Source organism: Phaethon lepturus, unplaced genomic scaffold (genome assembly GCF_000687285.1).
Source record: "Phaethon lepturus isolate BGI_N335 unplaced genomic scaffold, ASM68728v1 scaffold7161, whole genome shotgun sequence".
Lineage (NCBI taxonomy): Eukaryota > Metazoa > Chordata > Aves > Phaethontiformes > Phaethontidae > Phaethon > Phaethon lepturus.
Window position 1 is genome coordinate 49,168 of NW_010519820.1, and position 10,446 is coordinate 59,613.

General features: G+C 45.1%; 1 protein-coding gene across 1 annotated transcript in view; it reads left to right on the forward strand.

Moving 5' to 3' along the window:
* Positions 1–1,062: 1,062 nt before the first annotated feature.
* LOC104628541 (fibroblast growth factor 12-like) overlaps positions 1,063–10,446 on the forward strand; it is a 13,297-nt gene continuing 3,913 nt past the window's right edge. Inside the window, exons 1-2 of the mRNA XM_010297166.1 lie at positions 1,063–1,116; positions 5,797–5,995. Of these exons, the coding sequence (XP_010295468.1) occupies positions 1,063–1,116; positions 5,797–5,995 (253 nt within the window). The remainder of the gene's footprint in view (positions 1,117–5,796; positions 5,996–10,446) is intronic.

A 10,446-nucleotide genomic window follows, 5' to 3' on the forward strand; every position in this document is an offset into this window, starting at 1 on the left:
GGAATGGGCTTTACTGGGAAAAGAGCACCATAGGGCAGATGCTCTTCTGCAATGCCAGCTTTTCCCCTAGTGTGGAGCGGTGCTTATATAGACGCGGTGAACATGACCCAGTCATTCCGTGGTCTGCCTCCGCAACCACAATGAAATGCCACTGCTGATAGCTCTGATGATATTTATGATTCCTACTTAGTATGTTTTGAATTACTTGATGAGCTCTAAGTATTAACACTAACATCAGTAAGTATCCTGAGCCAGATTCTCTGGGAGGGAAGCCTTGTCATGCCATAGACTTTGGTGCAGTTTAGTGCTTTTATCCCATCTCAAGATCTGGCTCAGTAATTGTGCAGAACATAAAAGAGAAACCCGTAAGTGCTGTAAACAAAGGAAAACTGTTGCTCTGGGAGTGTGTTAGATATTTCAACACTCATAATTAACATCCCTTTCCTAAACCGTGGCACCAGCTACTTGCTGAATGGGCTTTTTCTTTTATTGCTGCTAGTTTCAGTGACTAAATTTATTAAGTCATTAGGTTTGTGTATGGATGGGTGTATTTGCTATTCTCCTTTGAGTTATAATAAAAGGAGGGCTTGAGTTTAAAAAAAAAAAAAAAAAATCTTTATTTATCTGGCAGTTTTGAGAGTGTTTGTAGGGCAATGGCAAGCAATACAAACAAGTGGCCCAGTCCAGGGGGAAGCTGTGTGAGCAGCTGGGTTTGAACATACCAGCTAGTGACGGTCCTCTGCCGGCTTCCTTTCTGTCCCTGAGCATGGAAACGTGTCACCATTTCTGCCATGGTGTGGGGACATCAGGGGCTTCCGTGCCAGTCAGAGCTTGGTCTAAACAAACAAGGGAGCAAACTGGTCGCTCTCATGATCAGTACCCAGGAGCACCATGCTGTTGCTTACAGGGACACCCTTTCTTTGCACGTCCCGGCTGAGGATGCTCAGGGTGCCAGTGGCAGTGATGCCCCCAGGCAGGGCAGGGGCTGGCACTGCTCTCTCTTGCTCAGAGCAGCACCGGGGCTGTGACACCATTGGATTGGCGTTTTTTGAAGGAGCCGAGATGTCGGAGGGTGGCAGTGCATTCCCTGAATACGCTGCAGCATCATGTCCGCAGGTTTGACAGTGATGCTTCTGCACTGGTATCTGCGGAGCTTCTCCAGCTTTACAGAAGTGCAAAGAAGGGTCTGATCAAACTTACTATGTTCAAGACCAAGAGGCTGGGTTAGATTTACCTGACCAGGGCAGGTGAAAGCTGAGGTAGATTAGAAAAAAAATCTGTCCTCTCACAAATCACCCCCAGCCTGTGCTAGGAAGGGGTGCAGATGGGGCCAGACATTCCCAACAGCTCTCTGAAGGACCAGATTGGCCCAAGTGATACAGAGATTGGCTTGTGCCTGTAAGTCCCATCCACATTTCCATCTACAGATGGCAGGAGACACTACTGGGATCAAGGATAAATGAAACATCTTGTTTTTCTAAACCAGAAATAGCTTTTGGGGCAATCCATGGTACCTTACACCCTCCCTGAGCAGGTCTGAGACACTGAATCCCTCCCAAAGGGCAGTTGCATCCGTTTAGCTCCCTTCTTTGATTGCAACTGTCATTGAATAAGGTCTCCCTAATTTTCTGTGTTACAGATACCATTGTATTTTTTTCTAGACTGTGTAATTTCCAGTAAAACTGGAGTTAGTATAAGCCAGACCTATGTTTGTTTTTCAAAGCAAATCTAATTACTCTTCTTACTGGAATTGCCTTTTGTTCAAGGGGTTGGATTGAGATACAGAAAACAAGTTGCAGGCAGATGCTAATCAATTTGCATGTAAATTACTAACATTTCTTTTACAAGTATTTCATGCAGGTTTTTAATTTAACAATTAAAAGAAGATCTGTTTTTTTGAAACTGCTTTCAGTAATATCTATAGACATTTAACAAAATACCTCAGGCTCTAAATCTCCAAATAGTAAAAAAAAAAAAATAAATATTTACTTACTTTGCAAAAATAATTTAATCAAAGATACATATTTCACATTAACATAACATCAGCCAAATTTCCTTTTTCTTTTCTCCAAATCGCAAGCATGCTTTTTAATGAGGACAGCTGGTGGGTTTTCTGAGTGAACTGAGTTCATGAAGGTGATGATAGGGGACTGAGAGCTCTATGAATTTTGTACAGAAAACAGAGTCACGATTTCTTTCTTTGTTTAAAGACTGAAAAAAGATCGGTGATTAAAAGATGAAGCCATCTGTCCTCTCACTGTCTTGTAGCTGGTCATGCTATCCCTGTCAAGCAGAGCTGGAAAATAATTGAGTGGGGTTCATTATAAGCCTGTTTCAAAAGGTCTGTGCACTAAGTGAGAGAGTGAAGTGGGTGCTCTTGACCCCAGGGCTTACCATACCATTACCTCTCGAGGAGGATGTCCTTATGCCCTGTCAGAAGCATGTGGTGGACACAGCCTGAGGATCCCTTTGCTGTTTTTACCCACTCTGTGTCTGTGGGATGAAGAGAAAGTATTGGACTCCAGATCTGCCCATCTAGCACGTTTCATGACCGCTGAATTCATCCTAAAAAAAAACCCAACAAAACAAACAAAAAACAACTCGCATGCCCCAGAGGTCTGGCCAATAGCTCAGTGATTTTCCAAAAATACCTTCAGTTATCTCAGATTTCAGTCTGTGCACCAGTGGCTGCTAAGAGCTGCTTTATTATATATGTGAAGCCTGTTAAGCTCACCTGTACTTTCCTCTTTCCAGCTCTTCTCAGCCCCAGACAACTGAAACAGCACTTCCCACTTGCTTTGACATAATTGCCACAATTAATTTTGACAGTAAGCATATAGAGAGGTTCTGCTGTTAATATTCCAAGAGCCTTTTGTTATTGGTAGCCCCAAAGCCGTCAGCAAGAGGGATGTGCAGAAACTAAGTGACACGATGTAGCTGAAGGGTTGACATTGGCCACCAAGAAGATACCAATGAAATGACACATAAGGGTTTGCATGTTAAATAGATTTAGAGGACACCCGAAATATCCCCAGGCAGTGCTTGGGGGTGGTCTGTGTCCTGCTTGTGTGTCCCATCTCCTTTGTGGTGAACTGCTTTCTCCTTCTCCATCTGCTTGCCCTTTGTGTTGTGTCTACACGTGGTAGTGCCCACACCAAAGACTTCTGGTGCTCAGACCTGTGAAGACCCTGCGGCGTGTCAGTTTGGTAGTAGGATGGATTGCATCTTGGTGCGTGTCCTTACGCGGCACAGTGGGACACTGGCTGTTGCTGATGATGTGATATACATAAGAAGGTTAATAATAAAGAATAAAAATGGCATTATTTATCTAGAACTTAGCTGTCAAATCTGTGTTTTTTCTAAATTGCCAAGTGGACAGAGCTGGGATGTTTCTTGGTGGTGTTGCCATGGTTAATGTCCTGAAGTGCTATTTCAGCTGAATTGTGGGGGGTGAGAAATCAACCAGCCAACTCACAAAAACAATGGGACAGGTTTGTTTGCTTGTGGGGGAGCTTAAACATTTGAAGGAAATTTATTTTTCTTAAATCTTCATGAAGTTGATGTCTCTAAATGCATCTGCTTTAAAATAACATATTTTTGCTGCTTTATTGGTACAAGTGGATATACGTTATGGCATCTGCTATTATGAGCTGCTGCATGTCATCAAATATACTGTGGTAATTTAAAAATAGATACGTATCTGAAAACTTTAAATATGTTTTTTTTTTTTAATCTGGAATTTTTTTCCTTTCTGAAACAACATTTTCAAAATGCATTAGCTTTTATATTTCTGCTTCTTTGAAAATAAGTCTTTGTTCCATGCTGAAATTAAAACAGATGTTGAAAATCCAGTAAATTCAAATGCACAGTAAATTCCATGTTTTGGTCAAGTTGGTAGCTACCCCTCACAGCCTACCAACTTTTCAGTCTTCCTAAGGGGAGTTTTCTCACTAAACTTTTACTCATGGGGTGACCGGGGCATGAAAAAGGGGATTGAGTTGTCCAGTTTGGTTTTAGAGAAGCTCTCCATCGCGGGGTTTGCTGCCGGTCGGGCCTGATGCCAAGGAGAGCCCCCAAGCCAGCTGGTCACCAGCAGCTGCTGCAGACTGCCCAGCTCCCCCGTGAGCTGCATCTTCCAAGCCAAGACAAAGCCTGGAGATAAAGGGCAGATTTAGGGAGCGCTTAAACGCTTGATCTTTTGGGAAGCTACTTCAAACACTATTTTATAGTGCCAAAATCATCTAGATTGTTTCACTCCTTTCTAAAATACTTATTTCTCCAGCAGGGAAGACTCCTTCAGATAGGGCAAAATGACCCGTTGGGCTGACGCTGGTTTTATCTGTGTGGGTCTAATGATTGATGCAAACTTTACGTGTGCAGCACAGTCCCGTGCTTTCTGCTGCACTTTATCTTCTGTGGCTTCAAGGCTGCCTGTCTCCGTAGGTCTGTTGCAGGCTGGATTTATTGTCAGACCAGCAGCACTTTATATAACCCCCGAAGCACTTGGGAATACATACCTCAGTGTTGCTGAATGTTCAAAATGTTCACTCTTAAATGAGGTCTCCAGTAAATGTGGCATTACTCCAGATGCTTTGCTCAGATGTTGGTCATGGATTTTCCATTGGCAAGGCTGGAGAAGCTCCCAAAGACTTGCATCACTCTCCTGTAGCAGCACCTGCCTTCACGCACAGGGCTCTGAGATACCTTGTCTGGGTCCTAGAAAAGGGGATTTTTTTTTGTTAAAAGTTTTTCTTCAGAAAATGCATATTCATTGTGGCTTGAGCTCTTTTTGCAAGAATGTCATGGTTTTAAGGAACCCAGTTTGGCCAGGGTGAATTTTCTGCTCAAAATGAAAGTCTGGGGGAAAAAAACCCACCAACAACCACATCTGCTTCAGTGAAGGTTTGGGAGCCCACTGCCACAGAGTCCCTTGGCCAGCCAGCTCTTAAAAGAGGTTTAATACTTCCCTGTGTTAAAAGTTTTGAAAAGTAACTGGGACGTGACGAGTTTTGGTCCATAGTTGGGTGTATTTTCCTCCTCGAGACTTTATGCAAAGCCAGTCCAAGCGCAAAGGCACAGCCACCCCCACAGCCAGCACAGGGGATGTCTCAGACAGGCCCGTGTGTCCTCTGTTCCTGGGCAGGTGTGGGACCAGGTCTCAGTATCTGCAGAAATACTTGTGGCAGAAATCTTTAAAATTACTTCTTTCTCTTTATTGAAAGATTTCCAGGCTTTGTGCCAGCATTTCTTCCTGTCGCTTTTGAAAATAAATAAATTGTTTACTTGCTTTTGTACTCCTGTTTCTCTGAATCCACTTAAATGCCCCTGATGAACTGCCTTTTGCCCATAAGAATTTGAAGAAACCTCAATGTTTTAGACAATGACCATTGCACATTTCTTGCCCATCACAGGGAAGTTAAGAGCAAAGCCAGGGGAAGGCATTGCGAGCAGCAGATGAGCAGCAAGGCCGTCTCTTTGCTTCTCAGCTCTCTTTTTTTCTTTTTGCTTAGTGTTCCAGCCTAAATCCTGACAAATTCCTGACTTTTCCTGCGTATTTTTCAAGCCCATTCACTGTAGGCTGTTTTGCAAACCACAGCTCTGCTGGGGAAAAAGGGCATTCCCTTTCAGTAGGGAGTTTTCTAGATGTGTGTTATTGCTGGGAGCCGGTATTGCTGATGTCTGTTGTTAAACTAACTGCAGTGCGTGACCATCATGTATCGCTCAGTGATGCCTAATTTAGGAGATCAGTGATTAATTCCTTCCATTGCTTTTTCTTCTCTCTCTCTCTTACTGCAGGATGTTTTCACACCAGAGTGCAAATTTAAGGAATCTGTCTTTGAAAACTACTACGTTATTTATTCTTCCACGCTGTACCGGCAGCAAGAATCCGGCCGAGCGTGGTTCCTGGGACTCAATAAAGAAGGTCAAATTATGAAGGGAAACCGAGTGAAAAAAACCAAACCCTCATCACATTTTGTACCCAAACCCATTGAAGGTATGGAATCTGCCCGCTCCCTCCGTCATGGGGCATGGGGAGGGGGACTTTGCAACTGCAGATTTGGGGCTTCCTGGATGGGAGTGTTGGGCTGCAAGACCAGAAGGCAAGGGCAAGGTTTGTAACGTTTCAGGAAAGTGCTGGGCTGCGCTGTTAGCATTTCATCTGCTTTTCATCCTCCCATATAATAAACTTTGCACATCATCCCAAAGAGGTTTCTCAGCTTTGGGTTGCTAAAGGATGAATCTAAAAGCCCAGCAACACAAGAAGTTACTGGGAGAGGAAAGCACCCTCAAGCAGCCAGCAGTTCAAAAGGAATCCAGGCCAGCTGTGACCATAATGTGGAGGTCTCTGTGATGATTTTCCCAACTCATTCAGTGGGTTTCCAGTCCCATGTAGAGTCAGTAACGATAGGATTTATCTCGCCTGATTTTAGACTTTGAGACTCTGTTTATAGTAATGGCAGAGAAATAGGTCCTACCAGCACAGCTGTGGATATACTTTATATGTCTACCCTAAAATGACGTAAACCTGTTTTTTTCTCATTTGTAAAGACATCCTAGTTAGTCACTGGGGGTGGAGAAGCCTCCACCATAGGTGTCCAAAGTTAGATGAGATGCTCTCGTGCCATATGTCTTCATCACAGCGTGAGTGAAGGTCACGGAGTTGAAGTATTGCCCTCCTGCTGCTGACTGTACACTGCTGAAGTGTGCCCCAGGCTTGTGCCAGCGCGTTCTGCTTTTTATGAGCTGGCACCCGACACGGGTGAGGTTTAGTGTGCTGAGCCTAGTACTTAACAGGTACTGGCGTGGTTTTGGAAACAAGGAGACCTCTTTTTCTCTCTGGCTTGGAAAAAGCACTACTTTTTGATCCCCAAACTAGGTATGCCTTTCTGACCCTATCTCGGACATGCCAATGGCCACCTCAGGGCCACAGCAGCCTAGGGCTGGCCTTGGCTGCACAGCTCCGTGCCCTCTTTTGCTACTGTTATGTTAGCTGTGGGGTCAGGGCTGGACATGTGGAGAGACCTAGGAATCAACTGGTGCTTTCCTGACAGGTACCACTCACAAGTGGTGGAGGCCGCAACTAAGTCCATGCACTAGTGGCTGTTTTAACAGCTTCCCGGGGCCGACGAGTGTGCGTGAGTGAGTGAAAGGCCTGCTCAGGAAGGCAGGCTGAAATATCTGTTGGACCACTGAAGCAAAGTATGAGGACAGAAATTAGGCTCAGCATTCCCAGAGTATCTGTGGCCTTTGCAGAGGAGAGGGATATGTTGGAAGAGCAGGCCTGGAGCCTCTTGTCCTTGTGCTTGTTTTCAACAGCGTTTCTGCAGCCAGGAGCCCTTTCTTGTTTATCTGAGGCATTAGAGGGATTGGTGCCCTAAGCCCTCATTGAGTTTTGCTAAGGAACGGAGCCTGCTTCAGGCGTGGGGTCAGTCAACAGCTTCTCTTCTGTTTCCTCCTCTCCTGCCTGGGCTGGGAGGAGAGTCTTTTGCAAGTGCTAGCTTTCACAGCCGCGTTTCCAGCTCCTTCTGGTATTTCTGGGCCTGTCTGGGTGTTGGCACTGATCAATGGGTTCCTTTGAATGCAGGCATCTTTCTTAATGTAGTGCTGTGGCATCTGCTGAACGGCTCAATAGTTGTCTTCTGCATGCATTAAACTAGGCCGTTCCTGTGGCTCTCCTCGTGGAAGGCCTTGCTTAATAGAGGTGCCTGACTCACAGCGGAGTTCTCATTGCAGCAAATGCCGCTCTGGCTTTCATTTTGTAAAACCCAGCCCAGCCTGAGAGCTTCCCTTTCCTGCAGTTGCATCCTCCCACGCTTGCTTCAATCACAGCTGTCACATAACCTCATGAGCGAGTGAGCGCTTTGGAAGCTGGCAGCCAAATGAAGGGCTCCTCCACCCTTCCCTCCTCCACGTGCTCTGCAGTCAGCCTCTGTGAGCCCGCTGCATCAAAGAGCTGGCAGTCTCCCAAGCCGAGGCACGTGTCAGCGTCCCAAAGCATTCAGCTGTCTGGGACTGTGACTCCAGACGGAGGACTCTGTTCCTAAGCCCAAGATTCATTGTAGGTAGCAGAGGCTTGTGGGGAGGATTGGAGTAAAACGCGCTCGGCTCCACGTGACTTCTCCGTGCTGCATCCATCAAAGTCTCCGTGAGCAGAGCCTGCAAGCAGAGATGTTACAGAAAAGGGGCAATTCCTTCCCTGTTTTAACAGCTTCTTTCTCTTTTTGTCGTGACCGTAAGGAAGTATTCAAAGCTGTCCCCTGCAATACTTGCATGTCCCTTCTGCTAAATGCTGTGACATGCTCCAGCGTGTGGGCTTTGCTGCTTATCCAGGCCAGTACTTTGCAGCTTCCACCTGCAGTAACGCACCCAGGTTTCCTTTTGCTCCGGTACCACCACCACCACCACCATTTGCCCTGCCCCGTGATGGCTGACACAGTAACGTATGCAAGGAGGAATCTGGTCCCCTGGGAAGCAGAGGTGTTAGGTACGTTGCTAGGAATCACTTCACCCACCCTGTCAATGGCAACTATCTCTGAGATGAAACTTCCCGGTTGTTTGCTGTGTGCAGCAGCTCAGTGAAGAGAGCATTCGCAGGGAAAGGAAACACAAAAAAGCCCAGATTGCTCCTGGAGCTCATTTGACTCCCATTGCTTCGTACCGCTTTCTGAAATCAGAAGTCCTTTCCTCAGAGTTGCAGATGGGTAGTAAACTAATAAATAAATGTGAAATACCCTCCCAGATAACTTCTAAGGACTACATATGTGTACATGTGCGTATATACACAATGGCATCTGTGTATGTATGTGTGTTATCTATGATTTTAACAGCTACAGCTTTATGCTGTGCTAATCCCACAAATTCTTTGACTCCTGTAGATTGTCAGGATGCTGGAGGTGTTCTGTGCGAAAGTCGTAGATACCAACTGGAAAAGTTTTGGGTTTTGGTTGGTAGGAGGGCTTTTTTTGGTTTAGTGTAGGTAGAATTTGTTTGTTTTTGGAAATAGCATTAAGCTTAATCAATATAAAAGCACAAAAAACTTGCTAAGTAATAACAGGGGAAACGTTAAGTTCCTCTCCCATCTGTGCACAGGCAAAGCCAAGGAAAACAGCCTGGCAGGCAGCAGCTAATGTACTGTGTGGTGCCAGTTTTGGTTAAAAACACACATATGCAACACATTTCTTTTGATATTTTTATTTCTGATCACTGATCATTCGAGCTAAATGAGCCCTTAAAGTGCAGGCATATAGATTGAACCAGACAGCACAAGAAATTAGCTCAAGTATAACTGTCACTTGGACACAAAGCAATCTTTTAAAGGAATTTCAGTCTCTTTAAGTGTCTGTAGTGATTAGTGCTGGACAAACACTACTTGTCCATGGTGCCTCTCGTTCTTTTAAATATCCAAACCCATCTCAAACAATGGAGGACTTTTCCAGTCACTTAAATAAGAATTTTATCAGATGCTTATTGTGGATGTGCTCTCTGATTTGTATTTCTTTCTCCTTGAACGTAGAGTTTCCAGATTGCTCTCCCAAAAGAGCTACATTTAATCTCTCACCTGGCCCAAGCCAGAATGCATTTGTGGTGGCAGATCTGGGCACAGAATGCAGGAGACAACTCTGCCTCCATCTGAGTCAGCAGAGCTGCCCCTAACTCCAACCTCATGGTGCTTCAGCCCTTATGACATGAACATGTCTCACATACCAAGGTGTCCTGATAATGTCTAGTCTGATCCATTTACTACCACTCGTGAATATCCATGTGCAAGGAACAGCAGCCAGATCTTTCCCAGTGTGTTTTCCCAGGGATGCAACATCCCAGTTCTGTTAAAGCGGAGTCCTCAGATGTTGCAAAGTACAAGACACTGTTAAGTAGGAAGATGTGGTAGGCCTGGTGAAAATGCTTCAAATGTATCACCTTAATCCACAAAACCTCCTGAAAAGTGTTCTTTTAAAAAAACCAACAAACCCCACATTCTTCATCAGTCTTTATTAACACAGCTCCTCTTTTGGGTCTCTCTTTCAAGTGAGCAGGCTTTGGTATGTTTTCAGTCCCACACTCACTCACTTGTTCATCTATCAAACTCCTAATCATCTTTTTAGATGGTAAATGCAATGTACTTTAACCATGCTTTTGCTTGGCTTTTTGTCATCCTGTGCTGTGTTTCTTACCTGAACAAACTGTGATTCCATCTGGCAGCATCCTGCAGGTTTAGCCGCCGGATAGACAGTGAGCTCAAATGCCTCTGAAACGCATCAGCTGGGAGCAGGCTGAGAACACAGTAATCAGAGGCAGAAAATGAGGGTGCATAATCACTTGCTCCCTCCTGCCCCTAGCTGCTGCTCAGACAATTAATTCTCTCCACCGAAGCATTAGCTAATGCAGCCGCTGCTGCAGATACCGGCACCCCGAGCTGTGGCATCTGTCAAGGGGAAGAGACGGTCT